Genomic DNA, 17,778 nt, shown 5'->3' with positions numbered 1-17,778 from the left:
GCCTGGGTAGCGCAGTCGTTAAAGCGTCTGCCTTCGGCTCAGGGCATGATCCCGGCGTACCGGGATCGAGTCCCACATCAGGCTCCTCCGTTGTGAGCCTGCTTCTTCCTCTCCCACTCCCCCTGCTGTGTTCCCTCTCTCGCTGGCTGTCTCTGTCAAATAAATAAATAAAATCTTTAAAAAAAAAAAAAAAAAGAAAGAAAAGAAAAGAGAGGGAATGGCTTAGTTGCTATAAAAAGAGTCTAGGGTGGTACCAGCTTCAAGCTGGGCTTACCAGCTCACTCAGATGTCATCAGAGCCCTCTCTCCATACTTGGTGGCCTCCCTCTCCCCTGGCAGTGAGCTTCCTTTATGTTACCAGCAGCCCCAACACCCCAAAGGGAAGACCCAGCCTTCTTCTCCAAAGGCAGCACCAAAGTCTGAGGGCACATCGCCATCCCCAAACCAGTCACAATGGTCAGGAATATTCTGACTGGCTTGGCCAAGGGTCATTGTGCATTTCCAAGGGCCCCCCAAAATCAGGCCCACCGGGGAATCTCAGTCCCCCCAAAAAAGGGTTTGTTCCCCTAGACCAGCATGGCAGACCATTTCTGAGCTTCTCTGTTAAAATCAGATATATACTTGATTTTTAAATTTTGCTTTCTGCTAGTCTCTTCTAGTACAAGTGAGAGCATACACAAAGTTGTTCTGTTGTGGTGGTAGTGATTTTTAGCCAAGGGGGGAAAGTGTTTTAATTGAAAACACTCCATGCAATAGGTCCATTTCCCCTGCAGACTGAGAAAAGACCACCATTATTTGGTTCTCTAGTGCCTCAGCAAGCTCAGGGACACCAGTGTCATGGGAGCCTGTTTTGAGAATCTTTTTTTTTTCCCTAAATAAGAAAGATCATATAGACTGTAATATGGGGGTGGACCGCTGCTCCACATTACTGGGGATGAGAAGAGGACTAACTGGAGAGTGATTCTGAAGGAACGATTGACAAGTCAAAATGACTAATTAGACAAGAGCGAGGGGGTGACCTCCAGGTAGAAGTGGAAAAAACCAAAGTGGAAAAAACCCCAGTGTTGTCAAAGAATTCCAAAAACTTTTTTTGTTTCATTAGCCAAAAATTTGTAGAAAAATAAATTTTATCCACACATTATTTGTGTTTTTCCCAGGCTTCTGCATTGCTAAAGTGACCAACCAAAATAATTTGGTTTAAAAAAAAAATTGTATCAGGGTCAATACATTTTATGTCAAACTAGTAAATGACTCTAAATCTATTTTTAAAAACTGCTAATCAAATAAAATGTGAATATCTGTCCATTTTATCCTACAATTACTACTGCTTTTACCATACCAATGAAGAAGGTTGATTTTTTTTCCTCACATGGCTTCAAATTTTTAACAAACTTTACATATTTACTCAGAAGTTTCATGCCTGGGTGAATGTACAAATAATAACAAAATAAGGACAACAGGAAGAGGAAAGATGATTTGATAACCAAAACTTCATGGAATTTTCTAGCTAAAAAGACTCCAACCTCTAGACTGTGACTGTCAGTTGATGGGGGCAGCAGGTGGCACAAAGAGGTGTTCTCCTAAGGGGAGCAGGTCCTTGTTGGCCCTCCACAGGGCTTCTTGCCCTCCTGCCTGCCCTCAAAGGAGCCTGGATCTTTCAGTATGGATAGAGAGCAACTGGGAGAGGGCTTAATGCTGTGTTAGTTGGGCACCATAAGGTCTTCCCCCCCAACCCATCTATGGATCTTGGAGATGTCCCCCAGGAGAGGAGGGTCAGTGGAGGCCATGTTCCCTCCCCCAGCCCACCAGCATCACTGGAGGGATAATGTGGGCACAGCATCTCTCCTCCCAGGATGGTGAGGGGCTCTGAGCAGCTGGGAAGGCTGGTCAAGGCAGCAGGAGCCCCAAGAGGCTTGTAAAACCCCAGGTGACTCGAGGGAAGCCTGCGGGCTGCAAGGTGTGGGAAGGCACACTTGCCAAAGGTCCAAGGAAGGGGAAGGCGGAGGGATGGGGCCGACCTGATGTAGAAATAAAAGGATTTGGTGCCCCAACTGAGGAGTCTGGGGTGAGAGGAAGGGAGCCGAGGAAATCAGGGGTATCTGGCTGGACACCCCCCCCCCATGAGGTGCAGCTGGAAAACCAGAGTGGCAGTGGAGGATAGAGGGCTTCACTGGCTTGAAGGCCTCTGGGAACCCTATGTGGAGACGTCCGTTGTGCGGTCCGCGCGTCCCAGGTTTATTGAGCACCTACTACACTGGGTGCTGTGCTGGGGAAAGACACACAGCATTCTCTCAGGGAGCTCCCAGTCTAGCTGGGGGGGTCGGGCCCAGGCAGCAAACGGAGAATGAAGAAGGCCCCGCGGCAGTGAAGGGGTCGCGGGCCGTGGGAGGGCAGAAAACCGCAAGGGCTGTACCTGAGAGCCGCAGGGTGAAGGGAGCAGGGGTAGGGGCTGCGGACACACCTTCCAGGCACCACCGCAGGGAGGTGGCTTTGCCGAGTTTCTGTCTTTGTTTTCCTAAACACCGGGAGGGAGAAGCCGTTGTTGGCATTGTTGGTGGAGAATGGTTAGGGGTGGGGCCGGTCAGAAGGCCAGGTGGTGGACCCGGCTGGAGGTGAAGGGGCAGAACTGTGCTCTGGTTCTGAAGGCAAACCCAACAAAATTTGCTCCTGGATCCCAGGTGGAGGCAGTGGGCTGACTCCCAGGGCCAGAGCAGCCAGGTGGATGGCGGACTGGGAAGCTCTGTTTTGCCTGGATTTGCTGAGAATTGCCTATTGGCCATCGAGGTTGGGGGAGGGGGGGAGTGCTGGTGGCATGTTGAAGTCAAGAGCTCGGTGACAGGAGTCATGAAAGCTGATGGCGGGCTGTGGCTGATAGCCACGGGGCCAGGGGAAGCTCTCCCACACCGAGAGCTCCGGAGCTCCATCCGAGGGGGGGGGGGGAGAAGGAGGGGGAGGAAGAAGAGGTTGGCACTGGGCCCTGCTGGGGGAGGGGGAGGGCCTGGCAAGAGCGCTGTGGCAGTTTCAGTGCAGGAGCGGGGACAAAAGACGGACGACGGGGTTGAAGAGAAGTAAGGAGGGGGCGTGGAGACAACTCTGGAGAAAGGTCTCTGTAAGCACGGCTGAGGAATTGGATGGCTCCTGGAGGAGGAAGGGAGTTCAAGGGAGTGGTTTTGTGTTTGTGTTTTTATTATTTTTTTTAAAAAAGATTTCATTTTTCAGTAATCTCTACACCCAGCATGGGGCTGGAACTTACGACCGCGAGATCAAGAGTCACATGCTCCACCTGCCGAGCCAGCCCCGCGTCCCCTATTTTGTGTTTTTGAATGAGATACTATAGAGTTACTTCTCACTCCAGATTCTACAACCTACAGGCCTGAGAGGCTTACGGGGAAACAGTTGAAACTCCTTTGGAAAGCCATTAAGTGCCTTGTGGAACCCGGCGCTCATGTCCACAGCCCAGTAAAGGGACCCCAAGGAAGGGAATGAGACGGAATGTGTGCACCCACGTCTGGATCCCTAAGTGCCTGCCCATGTAAGAACCAGATGGGCACAGGCAGGGACACCTGGGCCACCCGTATTTCCCCTCGGCCTCCGATCCACAGAAGGCAGGTGGTGGGTGGGAGAGCCAAAGGAAACAGCTTCTCATGTTGGGGAGTGGGGGAGGTCCCCGGAGTTCTGGGGGGCTCTCCGGGGCAACAGGGGAACAGAACCTGCAGGGGCAGAGGGCAGGAAGCAGGGAAGGGCTCAGTGACAGTCCCTCTGAAAGGTCCATCCACCACTGGGGGAGGCCTGGCCTGTGGGCTCCTGTCTCCTCAGTGAGCTAAGCGGTGAGGTTCCACATGAGGGAGGAGGCGGCCCCTCCAATCCAGGTTGGCTTCCTGGAAGGCGGTTTGGAAGGTCTGGGTGTTTGGGAGCTGCTGCCGGCAAAGGAAGACAGACGCAGAAGCCTACGCATTCCCAGATGGGAGCGGCTGGGGGTCCAGCCCTGGTACCCACCCACCCCGTCCCACCTTGCTTCCTGGTACTCAGCCTGTCTGTCCTTCAGCTCCTCCTCAACCTCCATGCCCTCCCCCCGCCCCCTACGCTGGAAGTCTGTGAAATGGACTGAGGGTTTAGCTAGAGGGTATCTAAAGATCCCAAGGGTGGAGTGCAGGGGTTCCCCAGGAAGACGCAGTGTGTCTCCTCCCAGGCCTTGCTCACCCCACAGAGAACATGCGGCCAACCCCCAGCTAGTCCTCTGAGTCTGGTAGATTTCCTCTGGTAGTAAGGAGCAGGGTGCTCAGAGCCCTCCCGACTCCCGACTCCCGGGCCATTCATCTGCAGAGGGATCGATCCTCCCTTGGCTTCCCTCCCAAGGCACTTACCTTGCCGGGAGGGGAACCCGATAGCCGGCTCACCAGTGGATGCATAGGGCTTCCCCAACGCACCAGGAGCCCTTGGGGGGCTGCACAGTAACCCCTCCGCAGAGGTGGGCTCACCCTCCGCTTGCCCCGCCCGCCCTCCTCCATGCCTGGGGGACAGTGGCTGAGGACTCCTTCGGAGCAGGAGGCTGGGTGGGGGGGCTCGCTGCTAGTCCTCAGGCTAGCACCCAGAATGTGGAGGGATGGGGTGAATACTGGTGGGGAGAGTTCCTGAGTCAAACTGGGGCTCAGGGCTGTGGAATCGTTTTTTGAGAAGACACCGAGGGTCAGGCCAGGAGTTCATCGCATGGGCTGGATTTGCCTGACCCGTCGCAGCGGACGCCCGCCTGCCCGCGCGAAACACGGCCTCCCTCTACAACCGTACGCGCGCACACACACACACACACACACACACAGAGTCTCTCCTCTCTCTCTCTCCATTCGCAGAAGACCAGGGACTAGCGAAGGCGCGTCCCTGGGTCCGGCTCCCCGCCCCCCCTGTTCGGGAAGGAAAACCGGGCGGCGGGGCCACCCTGGGAAGGAAAGAAGCCGCGAGCCAAGACCGTGACCCAAGAGAAGGCCGGGGGCGCGCCGAGGCCAGGAGAAAAATCTCGAGGCGCGCAGCGAGCAAACCCGACGCCGCCGAGCCGGGAGCGCCGCTGGCTCGGCTCACTAGGGCGTAGCCCAGGGAAAGCGCGCCGGCCCATCTAGTTAGTCGGGGCGCGCTTCCTGGAGGAGGAGAAGGAGGGTTTACCACTGGAGCGACTGGGATGAATGGAGGGGGCGGGGCAGCTGGCAGGCTGGGCCTTACCGACGTCCCCTGCCGAGCCGGGGGAGGGGGGGTGTCCGGCAGCGCGCATAAAGCTGACGCCGGGGGAGTCCTCCCGCGACCTGCCGCAGAGGCACAACTTCGTGGGTCCCTGGGCCCGTCGAGCTTCTTCCCAGAAACTTCCCAGCCCCGCCCAGCCCCTAATGCGGCGACGCCTGGGCGGGCACGCGGGCTCATAGGAGCCCGATCTACACGTACTGGCGGAGTCGCCCCGGGCTCCCTGGAGCAGCCTGCTTGGAACCGACGGGAGCGCGGGTAAGGGTGCCGGGAGGGCGGACGGGACCCCGCCCAGGGCGGCACCGGGGCGGGGCGTCGAGCGGCATTAGGACCCAGGCGCGGCGCGGGGGTGTGTCGCCGGCTCCGGCCGCTGGCCCGCCCGAGTCGCCGAGCTCGGGGTCCCGGAGATCGTGGGTGAGGAGCCCGGGCTTGTGCGCGTGTGTGCAGCCGTCCGGCGGCCGATCGCCGTGGCCATGGCCGCGGCCACCCGGCGCATGTTCCATCTCCAGCCGTGCGGTGGGTGCCTGAGCCGGCAGGCGCGGCGGGGACGCGGCGGGAGGGCCGTCCGTTCTCCGCGGCGAAGGGGTGCTAGGTGAGGTCGCGGCGCCGTCGGAGCACCGGGGAGAACGCGGCTGCCGCCGGCCTGCAGAAGCCCCGGGCCACGGTGGACGAGGGGTCGTGGAAGCTTCCCAGGCCTGGGGTCAGGTGTGAGTTCGGCCGAGAGGGAGGGGGAGTCCGGCGGAGTACGCGGGTGGTGGAGGGAGGCCCAGGGGGCCTCGTGGACGGTGCGTGCTTGATTCAGCTCCGTCCCGGACTTGAAATTCTTAGTCTTTGAACCAGTGCGGTAGCCAATGGAGGGTTGGGGCGTGGAAGTGGTTGGGACGGAGCTGTGGGGTCCCTAGCACCCCGAGCGCCGGGCTCTTCCCAGCGGGTACCCTGCCGCCTCATGTTACGTTCTGTCGGGACACCTCCTCGCCCCCGGCGCTGCGGAGAAGGCGGCCGGCCCTCAGGGATCCCGGGGCCTCCGACTGCCCCCTGCGAGGCCGCGGCAGCCTTTACCTCGCGGCCCTGACGCCTGAGGGCCAGCCTGCAGTTTGTACGACCATTTATTTACCTGCACGTGGGGCGCTCGGGATGGGAGTAAGGTGTGCACCACCCCCTCCTTTGCAGACCCTCGTCACCCTCGTCCTCTGTCCATCGCTGCGGCCTCGGATGTAGCTTTACCGCCCCCGCCCCTCCCTTCTGGATGCAGCCCCGGCTCCCGTCCCCGCGTCCGTATCCTGCCCCCCTCCCGACCCCCAGGGTCTCCGAGTCTGGAGGCGCTTTCCTCTCGTGCACGCGGCCCCTCCTGTCGCTTCCTTCCTCGCAGGGAGCGGCACAAACAGTCGGGACCATCCGGGGCCCGGCGCTGTGAGCGCGCCCAGCGCTTCCCCCTCGCCCCCGCCCGCCGCCTTCTCCCCGGAGGACCAACGGCTCCGCCTCCCAGGAGGCCCGGGACGCGGGTGGCACCGAGGGGAGGAGGCCGTTGCCAAGTCAGCCCCCTGTGACCCCGGGCGCGGTGCGGTTGGGGGCGACTGCACGTGTGATGGGTGTTGATGGCCCCTGGGACCGATGTGAGAGTGAGAGGCGCTATGTGCAGGCAGGAGGCCCCCGGCCCAGATGAGGGACAGCAAGACAGGGAGGCCGGCCACGACAAGGAGGGTGGAGGGGCTGGTCCCCTCCCTCCAGGCCTGGCTGCCGGTGCTGAGTAACACAGTCTACGAATCCTGCGCGGGTACTAACTCCTGGAGGAAACGGTGCTGGGAACGTCGCCTCTTCCCCCTTGGCCCTTTCCCACTTGGGCCAACCCTAGCAGACCGGCTGAAGAGTAACCGGCCCGGCTTCCTCTGGCTCCGCAAGGGGCCCCGGCCTAGTACAGCCCTGCTCCTTTCCCCCCAGCTTGGCCTGTGTTGGGCACCTGGGAAGGGTGAGAAGGCGTCTGCAGGGGTGGTGTGGGGTGGCGAGCAGTTAGGCACAGGAGTCTGACTGTCCAGGGCTGGTTGGTGGAGCTGGTGACAATTCTGGACTTCCCTTACAGAATACTCCTCTGCTGTCATGTCGCAGAACGGGTACCTTGAAGATGTAGGTGAGTACCTCTGTGGGGGGGTGTGGAGAGAGCTCCTTGGTCAAAAGTCTCCAGGGTCCTAGTCCACCTAGCTGGGTACCCATGGCATGACCACCGGCTGTGGCCCTCTGCTGGTGCTCGAATGCCTTTAGAGCCTCCTCTCCGGGAAGTGGTGGTATGGTCAGGGGGAGAGCCGACACCGCCTCGGACCCTGACAGGTCCCTCTAGTGGTCCTGGGAGGGCAGGCAGTTTCCTCTCCTGGGCTGTGTGGACCATGTGATGACCTCTTTTGGTTTGCTGTTAGAATGTTCTGGTTCCCGGGACAGCCTGTAGGCCTTGCCGTCTATGCCCACATCCCTCAGTCCCTGCCCAGCCCTGCGGGAGGGGCTGCCATGGTCCCTCTAAAGCGATGTAACCGAACCTTTCTGCACTTCAGCTCTCCTGCTTGCTCCAGACCGGCTCTCCCCCTCTCCGTGTCTCGGGGCTCTCCTGTGCCCACACCTGGGGGCTGGCCTGACCATCGGAGGGGGGGTTCAGTGGGGTGGTGCTTGGACAGAGTGGTGATAGGCTCTGACCCAAGGTCCCCAGGGCCTGGTGACTGCAGGGGTCAAGCTGCTGGCCGGCAGGCTAGGTGTGTGGTTGGGCTTATAGGATGGACGTGGGGACATGGCCTCCTAGGAGCACTGCAGGGACCTGGTCGCGTCAGCCCAGAGTAGGGGAGAAGGGGGCAGTGTGAAGGGCAGTGCCCAGAAAGAATGGGTGCCGGTGGGGGTGACAGAAGGGAGGCTAGGGCAGGTGGGCTTTTTCGTGGACAGGAGCTCCATGACAAAAATGGGAAGGACACCTCTTGACTCTGAGCTCTGCGTGCAGTGCAGACCGAGCACCTCCTGCCCCAAAGGGCCCAGGCCAAGCACAGGACATGGGGGGAACAGGGCCTGGGATGTGCAGAGGAAACCGGCGGGCTGGAGTGGAAGTGAGTCAGGGTGAGTCACTGCCTGGCAGGTGTAGGCGTGCTGCTGACCCTTCCCCGCCCCTGCACAGGTGTTTTTCAGGCATTGGTGGGGTCTGGGTGCTAAGAGCCCCTTTCCTGGGAGCACTCACAGGTGGCGAACCATAGGGACCCAGAGGACGGTCAGGAAGGGGTGCCGACAGGGCCTTAGGAGGACTGACCGGAAGAGGACACTTCTGTGGAGCCTCGAAGAAGGCCCTCTGGGGAGGGAAGCCCTCTGCTCGGAGGACAGGCGCTGGCATGCCTGGGGTGTTGGCCCGCTGGTCTGAGGAGTGACAGATCAGAGGTCGGGAGTGGTACTGGGCCTGACGGGCCGGGGGTCAGGACAGGGGTGGCAGGGCCCAGGCAGGGCTGGAACATTTGCATGTCACCAAGAAGCCTTCCTCTACAGCAGGGGCGCCTGGGCGGGGGGGCCGTTGTAGGAGCTAAGGCCCACCCAGAGAAAGGCTCCGCTCTGGGAGGGAGTCCCAAGGTGCCACGACACTCCTCCTACCCGCCATTGAGTGTCTCCTGGGGGTCCCTCCCTCTCAGTCCCCGACTGTGTCTCTGGCTCCCCTGCTCCCTGGGCCTTGTCTGATGTCTGGACCGACTCTCTCAGCCTCGATGCTTCGCCCCACATGCCCTCCCTGAAAGGAAGCACTCTAAAACCCTGTGCCAGTAAGGTGGGGAGGGGGCTGGACACCGCAGTAGTTCCGGCTTCCCTTGGGTCCCCTCCAGGGAGCCTGGCAGGTGGGTCCCGTAATTTGGGGGTTCGGGGAGGGCAGAGGCCAGTCTTAACTGCATCATTTCACCACGTACCAGACCCAGAGCTGTGGAATGACCATATTTTTCTGTAGCTGAAAGGATACACATGGGTCAGAACAGGGCAGGGCCCTGGTTCCTGCAGCTGAAGAATGTTGGAGAAAGCCGGTGGGTGGGGGCTGCCGGCTGGCGGCAATACTCTGCTTGGGGCTGGGCCGGGACTAGACATTCGGCCCACCTGGGCCTGAGGCTCCCTTCCCGGCCTACAAGAGGCCTTCCTGGCCACTCACTGAGCGCGTGCCGAGTGGGACAGCTCAGGGGCCCCTGCTCCTTGGGCTTGGAGTCCCTCCCTCTGGTGTGTAGCACTGACGGCCGGGCCCTCTCTGGGGGTCTCTCTCGGTGGTGGTTGGGTCTCTAGGCTACCTCAAGTGTGACATGGATGAAGCCTCTGAAACCCGTGAGGAGAGCCTGGGGGATGAGGCCTTCGACACGGTCAACTCCTCCATTGTGTCTGGCGAGAGCCTCCGTTTTTTCGTCAACGTCAACCTCGAGGTGCAGCCCACCCAGGCTGGTATGGGGGTTGTAGCAGGGACAGGCTGGGGGGGCGGGCAGGGGACTGGGGCTGGGCAGACACGGCCCCACCCCACCAAGAGAGTCCTGACGAGGGGGGGCGGCGCCCTGAGCCCTCCCGCTTTTCTGTAGCCGAGAGCGAAGCGCCTGGCGGCTGCGGGCTCCTTCACACGTCCCGTAAGGTGAGTGGCGCGGCCGCGGGACGGGAGACACTCGGCGCCGGGCCAGCCGTCGGGGGTGGAGGTGGCTGCTTCCCTGGGGTAGCTCGGCCGCTCGCTCTCACACTAGCCCCCCGCCTGGCCAAGGGGGGCTGGGCCGTCCCTCTCGGAAGGGGTGTCGGGCGGGGGCAGCCGGGGACCACCACGGAGGAGGCGCCCAGGCCGTGCCAGCGCATCTCCCTCACGGGCCCGTGTGGTTCCGTGCGTGCGGCCCCCCAGTACCTGAAGCTGAAGAACTTTGAGGAAGAGATCCGGGCACACCGGGACCTAGACGGCTTCCTGGCCCGGGCCAGCATCATCCTGAACGAGCCGGCCACCTCGCTGGATGACGTGCTGCGGGCCATGCTGGGCCGCCTGGCTCACGACCCCCACAACACGGAGCCCGACTGCAATCTGGACCTGTTCATGGCCATGCTCTTCACGGATGCCGGGGCCCCCGCGGAGGGGAAAGGTGAGGCCCGGCTCCCCGGCGGGGCGCGGGAGCTCGGGGAGGGGGGCTGGCGGGCCCTCTGACCCCGTCGCTCTGCCCTCAGCCCACCTGCTGTCAGATACCATCCAAGGGGTCACTGCCACGGTCACGGGGGTGCAGTACCAGCAGTCGTGGATCTGCATCATGTGAGTTGCCAGGCCACCACGTTGGCCTCCCCAGTGACAGGCTGGCCCACCTGGCTTGGGGGCAGAGGGTGTGAGCATTCCCGTCCCATCCGGTCTTTTTCTCTCCCCAACAGAGGTCACTGGGGGTGAAAGTTAGGGGTCCCGGGGAGGGGGGAGGCCCGCTCCCAGCGTGGCAGCCGTGCGCTGTGTGCCCTCCCCGCCCCCGCAGCTGCACCTCCAAAGCCCTGTTGAAGCGGCACGTGTGCATCAGCCGCCTGGTCCGCCCGCAGAACTGGGGGGAGAACTCCTGTGAGGTGCGCTTTGTCATCCTGGTGCTGGCCCCGCCCAAGATGGTGAGCAGGGGTCTGGAGGTGGCTCCCTTTCCCGAGAAGGAAGGTCCCGGGCTACTCGGCCCTCTCCCTGGGGCATCTCCTCCACGTGCTGGCGGACCCCCCAGTCCGGGCCCCTGAGGGCCTCGTGCTCACGCTGCCCTTCACATCTGCCCCACCGAGTCTCCCTGAAGCGTCCTCGCTAGGCCCTCAGCAAGCCCTAATTTCCCCCGAGTTTGCCCCAAAAGTCGTATTTTCTTCTTGACTGAAAGGAGATACTTGTTAAAATTAGTATTATTCAAACATGGGGGACTTTTCATTGGCCTGCCCCAACCCCAATCCTTCTTCCAGTTGGCTGGCTCTATGATTTGCTGGCCAGGGATCCCCACTTGTGCCTGGGCCATGTACCTCCTGGTCAGGGGCACATCGTGCTTGTGTGGGGCCTGTGTGGTTTGGGGAGTCTTCTTTGAAGGAAAAGGATTTCAAAATCCTGAACAGAAAATGGCAAAGGCCCCTCCCCAGGCCTGAGAAGGGCCCTCACGCTTAAAACTTCCACTAGCTTCTTGATGATTCTGCCCCTGCCTCTGGTACAGACTCAAGCTTGGCACGGCCCTCCTCCACGGGCTTTCTCTTCGGCAAAGCGGGTGCTGAGGGGAACGTCCCTCCCGGGGATTTCAGAGGCATGCTGTGAACCTTCCCGAAGGTTACGGTGCTGGGGAGAGGGGAAGTGGGCAGCTCATGGGGCAGAGGGAGTGACAGCTGGTGGAGCAGAAGGGGCAGTACCCCAAGGGCTGAGTGGCTGGACTCATGCCTTGGGACAGGCCACCCAGCCCAACACCTGGCTCCTCCTCTGGAGAACGAGCCTGTTCTAAAGCGAACAGGGTAGCAAAGCGTGGATGGGACAGGCCTGTCCCCACAAAGGGACAGACGCTGCTCCCAGAGGACGGGTTGCCGTGGGGGAGGCTGGACCCTGAGTTCACGGACAGAGTTGACTTTGGTCAGGCAAGAGGGAGAAGGCTTGACAGGCCTGGAGCCCTCGGAAAATCACACGAACCAGCAGACAGTAGAAATACGGCTGGTGCAGTGGAGCTGGGGAAAGGTTTGTGTCCACCGTTGTGATTCCATCAGCCACGATGCTGTGAATATGTGTTCCTTGGGACAGTACCAGTACCTCGGGTTCTAAGAACTCAGGAGTTTCGGAAGGAGATTTGGAGGCCGACGGTGGTTCTGGTGATCTGCTCACCTGGCGGGAATCCTGGCAGACTCCACTAATGCTTGACCTTTGGGGGACAAAACTTGCTGCCAGTTCTCAGTGGGGGGCACCTGCCACGTGCTTGGGACTATCAGTGATGGCAAGGGCAGGGCGCGGGTTCCTCCACTCGCCAGGAACCGCGGGTGTGACTCCTGTCCCCTACCCCCAGAAAAGCACCAAGACTGCCACGGAGGTGGGGCGCACGTTCGCCACCATGTTCCTGGACATCACCTTCCGCCAGAAGCTCCTGAGCACCCGCACGGAGGAGGAATTCAAGGAGGCCCTGGTGCACCAGAGACAGCTGCTCACCGTGGTGAGCCAGTGCCCAGCCGTCGGCGCCAAGGGCTACAACGTGAACCCCATCTGCATACACAGATCCCCACAGGTACGGGGAACGGGGGCAGGCCTGGGCGGGTGCGGCGGGCCATGGCCCACGGGCCGAAGAGCCGACAGATCTCTGTCCCCTTCCCCAGCCCCTGAAGCACAAGGACTTTCTCCCTGTGGGGAAGGGCATCCGGGAGGACATAGCCCGCAGGTTCCCCATGTACCCACTGGACTTCACAGACGGTACGTGGCCCTAGGGTCCCCCCCTGCCCCCCCCCCCGCCAAGAGCTCAGCCTGTGGCTTTGGTCTCAGGACAACACATGTGCCTGTCGTGCAGCCCCAGCAAACTTCTGTCCTGTCCCATCCCTAGGCATTATCGGGAAAAACAAGGCTGTGGGCAAATACATCACCACCACCCTGTTCCTCTACTTCGCCTGCCTCCTGCCCACCATCGCTTTTGGGTCCCTCAACGATGAGAACACAAATGGGGCCATTGGTGAGGGGGGTGGGGTGGGGTGGGGTGGGGAGCGGGGCGGGAGGCCCAGGGCTGCGGCGCCCACCTGACCCCCGCTCCCTCAGATGTGCAGAAGACCATGGCGGGGCAGAGCATCGGAGGCCTCTTGTACGCCCTCTTCTCTGGGCAGCCGCTGGTGGTGCTGCTGACCACCGCGCCCCTGGCCCTCTACATCCAAGGTGCCGTGGCACTGGCGGCGGGGAGGTGGCTGCCGAGGCCCCCGGGCCCAGCCTGGCCCTGACCACCCCCTCGTCCCGCTGCCTGCAGTAATTGGTGGCATCTGTGACGACTACAGTCTGGACTTCAACACCTTCTACGCGTGGACGGGCCTGTGGAACAGTTTCTTTCTCGCGCTTTATGCCCTCTTCAACCTCAGTCTGATCATGCGTCTCTTCAAGAGGTGACAGGGCCTTCCCCGAGCTGCTGGGACCCTCAAGCAGGAGGGAGACCGAGGCCAGGGTCTGGGTCAGCCTCCGTGCCGGCTTCCGAGGCCCTGTAACCCTAGAGTGGATGAGGTGCCCCCACCCTATCACTGCCCCAAAAGAGAAGCGTGGAACCCTGGTCTTCATGGCAGGAGGAGGTCGGAGGCTGTGCAGAGGCTCGGGGAAGCCTCCCCCTCCCGGGACTCCTGACCGTTCACCCCCCATTTGATGAGCCATGACACCCCCCGGCAGGTCGACAGAAGAGATCATTGCCCTGTTCATTTCCATCACGTTCATGCTGGATGCTGTCAAGGGCATGGTCAAAAGTGAGTGTCCAGCCGGTGGCCACCTGCTGCAGGGGAAACTGAGCTGAGTTGGGGGACTACGGGCTGTGGCCAGGGCAGCCAAGCAGCATGCAAGCTGCGGCTACTTCCATGGTCCAGGGTGCTCTCGGGAGCTGTGGCCAGCAGAAAGCAGCAGTGCCACGTGCTGGAGGGTGACAGGGCTGCCTCAGGCAGGATCAGAGGCACGGGGCCAGGTGTGAGGCACTGTCAGAGATGGGGGGGCAGCGGGCGGACAAGCAGGTCAGTGGGGTCCTCCTGGGACAGAGAAAGGCAGCCCCCTCCCCTCTCCCCTCCCCCCAGAAGCCCTTTCTTCCCTTGGGGGGGCCTCCCCTCCCCCACATCCAGGAGGGAGCTGGGCCTCGGCCTCCCAGAGCTCAGGTGGCTGAGGCCTGCTGGCCTCTATCCACAGTCTTCCAGAAGTACTACTATGACCACGACTTTGGGAACCACTACACAGACAGCACTCCCCTGGTGAGCCTGCTGGGCCCCGGCACCAGCCTCAATACCAGCCTCCACCCTGCCCTCAACACCAGCTTCCTGACCAGCCTGCCCCAGCTGACGTCTGGGAGCCACCCTGCCGAGCGCCCGGGCCGGGAGACCGCCGTGCTCAGCCTTCTCATCATGCTGGGCACGCTGTGGCTGGGCTACACCCTCTACCAGTTCAAGAAGAGGTGAGGGGGGGCCTGCGGGGGAGCAGAGGAGGCACAAGCCCCCTGGCCACCCTGATCCACCCCTCCCCCCCCCCCCGTGTCCCCAGCCCCTACCTGCACCCCTGCATGCGGGAAATCCTGTCGGACTGCGCCTTGCCCATCTCGGTGCTCACCTTCTCCCTCATCTGCTCCTACGGCTTCCGGGAGATCAAGAGTGAGTTGGGCTCAGGCAGGGGTGCGGTGGGCTGGGCTCACTCCTGGGGGCGCAGGCCTGAGGGGGGGCCTCTACCTGCTGCAGTGAGCCAGTTCCGCTACAACCCCAGCAAGAGCCTCTTTGAGGTCGCCGAGATGCACTCCCTGTCCCTGGGGGCCATCGCCGGCGCCATGGGCCTGGGCTTCCTGCTCTCCCTGCTCTTCTTCATCGAGCAGAACTTGGTGGCTGCCCTGGCGAACGCCCCGGAGAACAGGTTCGTGGGGCTGGGAGGGGCGGGCTGAGCGTGCGCCGGATCCAGGGGCCAAGGGGATCCCGCCACACGTGCCCCCCCTCCCCGTGTGCCGCAGGCTGGTGAAGGGCACCGCCTACCACTGGGACCTCCTGCTCGTCGCCATCATCAACAGCGGGCTGTCTCTGTTCGGCCTGCCCTGGATCCACGCTGCCTACCCGCACTCCCCGCTGCACGTGCGGGCGCTGGCGCTGGTGGAGGAGCGCGTGGAGAACGGGCACATTTACGAGACGTGAGTGCGGGGCGGGTCCCTGGAGACCTGAGGCCCATCCTGTGGGCCCGGAGGGGTGGGGGCAGCCCTGGGCCACCCGTGACCCCGGAAAGGACGTGGCTCAGGGGACTAGGGCCTGAAGTGGAGGCGCCCAGGGGGCCACGTGTGAGCAGCGGTGGGACCCTGCCGCACGGAGCAGGGCCGGAGGGTGAGCTGGTGCCCCGGGACCGTGCAGGATCGTGAACGTGAAGGAGACGCGGCTGACCACCCTGGGAGCCAGCATCCTGGTGGGCTTCTCCCTCCTGCTGCTGCCCTTCCCGCTGCAGTGGATCCCCAAGCCCGTGCTCTATGGCCTCTTCCTCTACATCGCGCTCACCTCCATTGACGGCAACCAGCTCTTCGAGCGCGTGGCCCTGCTGCTCAAGGACCAGGTGAGGGGCCGGCCGGGAGGGTGTGTGTGCGTGCGTGTGTCTGCGTGTGTGGCGGGCGGGCACGGCTCCAGGCCTGCCCACAGCGCGCCTCTGCCCCCCGCAGACCTCGTACCCGCCCACCCACTACATCCGGAGGGTGCCGCAGAGGAAGATCCACTACTTCACGGGCCTGCAGGTCCTGCAGCTGCTGCTGCTCTGCGCCTGCGGCACGAGCTCCCTGCCCTACATGAAGATGGTCTTCCCGCTCGTCATGATCGCCATGATCCCCATCCGGTGCGGGAGGCGCCCAGCGGCCCTGGCGGGGGAGGGGGTGGGGGAGGCCCTCTGCCTCCTGCCTCCTGCTCCCTGACCCGGTGCTCACCTTGAGGTCTGTTCTCCCTCCGCCCAGCTACAACCTGCTGCCCCGAATCATTGAAGCCAAATATTTGGACGCCATGGATGCTGAGCACTGACTGAGGCCCTGACTGGCAGGCCCCGGCCACGTCCCATTCACCGGTCCTTCTGGCTCTTCCCAGGCTGACTCTGCTGCCATGTGGGGAGAGGGATGGGTGTCTTTTGGGGTGTTGCTCTCTGCTGCACCCCCCCCCAGCTGTCCCATCAGGCCTAGGGCATCTAGGCATGGGAAGGGGGGGTGGTCCACGGTCTGTGCCCATCCCGGTCCCCATTAGACTTTTGCTTGGGTCAGGAACACTGCTCAGGGCAACTTCTGTCCAGAGTACGACTAAGCAGGACGGATTTTCTTTTGATAAAAGAGTCAGATGTCTGAAAGAGAAACCATTTCCTTGATTGTGTAAGGAACTCGCTGTATGCACACTAGAGAATAAAGCTCCTGTTTCTACGCTCCCATCTCTGCTGTCCCGCCCTGCCCCAGCCTCAGGGCCGCCGGAGAATAAAGTAGGATGTGAAGGGGAGGTGGAATGAAAAGGACCGGTGTTTGTTGAGTGCTACGGGCTGTCCCCTCCAACCCCACACCGAGCAGGCCCAGCAGGGGCCTGCGGAAGATCCAGGAGGCCCTGGCGCTGCTGTGTTGCCAGGAAACTGCAGGGGAAGTGTTCTGGGAACAGCATGTGCAAGGCCCCGGAGGAGAGGGCTTGGGCCCCGAGAAGAGCCATGGCTGGTGAAGGAGAGATGAGCGGGCCTGGCAGCCCTGGGCCTGGGCCCCCGGGGGCAGCTGCAGGGCAGCCCAACTGACTGAAAACCAGGCCCATGGAGGTCAGAGTGGGTGGGTCAGGTTTTACATGTGGGGGTGGGGGTGGGGCTGCACCCCGCACTGGGGCACGGAGTGGGGATGAACAGAAGTGGAAGAATCCGAGGGCAGGATGTATGGATAGGCTTGATGGAGGGGAGAAGGGGCCACAGTCCTGGCTTGGTCACAGGGTAGCTGGCCACAGGGCCCACAGCAGGCAACAGGGATTCTGGATCGGGGACTCAGGAGCGCCTCTTGTGCGTTGTCTGGGAGCGCCAGCAGTGGTAGAGCTCCAGACACCCCGTAACGTTAGTACCTTACAGGACTCCGGCTTGCCCGATAAAACAGACCAAGGGAGCAGATGAGAGAAGACGTCTGCTACCTCTGAACTGAAAAGGCCTCCTATCTAGGTACGCTAAGGATTCCGCAAACCAACAACAAAAGACCATGACTCCAACTCCAAGAGAAGAGGCAAACCTGTGAGGTGGTGGGGGGCACCCCAAAAGTAACAGGGGTGGCAGGAATGCTCAATGCCCTTGGTCATCTGAGAAATGCAGCCCCAAGGGGAGCTGGCCTCGTCCACTTGTAACTGGCGACACTGGGCCCCCCAAGGCCGGCCGGCTGACTGGGAGAGGCGTGCACCCTGATGCGCGGACGGGCTGGCGTGGAGACCGGGGCACAGTCAAGACTCCTCATCCTCCCTCCGCGTGGCTCTGCTCCCAGGCAGGTGGGCGTGGGTTCGAGCATGTTCACAATGTTTGTAGCGATGGGTAGCTAAGGGTTAACAACAAAGGGGGACAGTGTCCTGTGGACCTGGGACATCACACTTAAGAGCTGAGTAGCGAGCAAGAGGGCTGCCTGGCCCTAAGCTCGACGTACCCCCCCAATCAGCACTCAGCACCAAGGAGACAACTCAGAGGAGGCTGGGCTGCTGGCACTTCCTGGGGAAACAACCCACTTGAGCCTTACAAGCAAGTGGGGAGCAAAGGAATGATGTTCTGTCCTCACCCAGACACACTGATGCACCTTAGGGGGAGGAAACAGTTAAACTCAGGCCCTGGACCATGCTGCCAGGACCAAGGAACAGTGACTGGAAGTGACATTCTCCAGGTCTGCCTATGAGCACAGAAATAAGCCTGGGAGTGACCCCC

General features: G+C 61.7%; 1 protein-coding gene across 3 annotated transcripts; it reads left to right on the top strand.

The window, feature by feature from the left end:
* Window positions 1–5,287: 5,287 nt before the first annotated feature.
* SLC4A11 (solute carrier family 4 member 11) lies at window positions 5,288–16,287 on the top strand. 3 transcript variants are annotated; one of them, XM_048222195.2, is made up of 20 exons: window positions 5,288–5,483; window positions 7,303–7,350; window positions 9,498–9,650; window positions 9,782–9,831; window positions 10,087–10,318; window positions 10,401–10,482; window positions 10,691–10,814; window positions 12,212–12,427; window positions 12,516–12,609; window positions 12,737–12,862; window positions 12,946–13,059; window positions 13,148–13,280; window positions 13,555–13,628; window positions 14,056–14,317; window positions 14,404–14,510; window positions 14,595–14,763; window positions 14,858–15,031; window positions 15,246–15,441; window positions 15,545–15,714; window positions 15,830–16,287. In XM_048222195.2, exons 2-20 carry the CDS (start codon window positions 7,320–7,322, stop codon window positions 15,891–15,893), a joined length of 2,571 nt encoding a protein of 856 aa, XP_048078152.1. In that variant the 5' UTR covers window positions 5,288–5,483; window positions 7,303–7,319; the 3' UTR covers window positions 15,894–16,287. The 3 variants fall into 3 exon arrangements, with proteins under 3 accessions (XP_048078152.1, XP_026358917.2, XP_057168617.1); XM_026503132.4 differs by lacking the exon at window positions 5,288–5,483 and adding an exon at window positions 5,543–5,741; XM_057312634.1 differs by lacking the exons at window positions 5,288–5,483; window positions 12,946–13,059 and adding an exon at window positions 5,581–5,741.
* The last annotated feature ends 1,491 nt before the right edge of the window (window positions 16,288–17,778 follow it).

The sequence above is a fragment of the Ursus arctos genome, unplaced genomic scaffold (genome assembly GCF_023065955.2).
Source record: "Ursus arctos isolate Adak ecotype North America unplaced genomic scaffold, UrsArc2.0 scaffold_16, whole genome shotgun sequence".
Taxonomy (NCBI): Eukaryota; Metazoa; Chordata; class Mammalia; order Carnivora; family Ursidae; genus Ursus; species Ursus arctos.
This window is presented reverse-complemented; position numbering and strand designations above follow the sequence as displayed.

Coding starts and splice junctions, on each gene's coding strand:
- SLC4A11 (XM_026503132.4), top strand. CDS start 5,699: ATGGCCGCGGCCACCCGGCGCATGTTCCATCTCCAGCCGTGCG. Junction 12,863..12,945: donor GAACACAAATGGGGCCATTG/GTGAGGGGGGTG, acceptor CCGCTCCCTCAG/ATGTGCAGAAGACCATGGCG. Junction 13,060..13,147: donor CCTGGCCCTCTACATCCAAG/GTGCCGTGGCAC, acceptor CGCTGCCTGCAG/TAATTGGTGGCATCTGTGAC.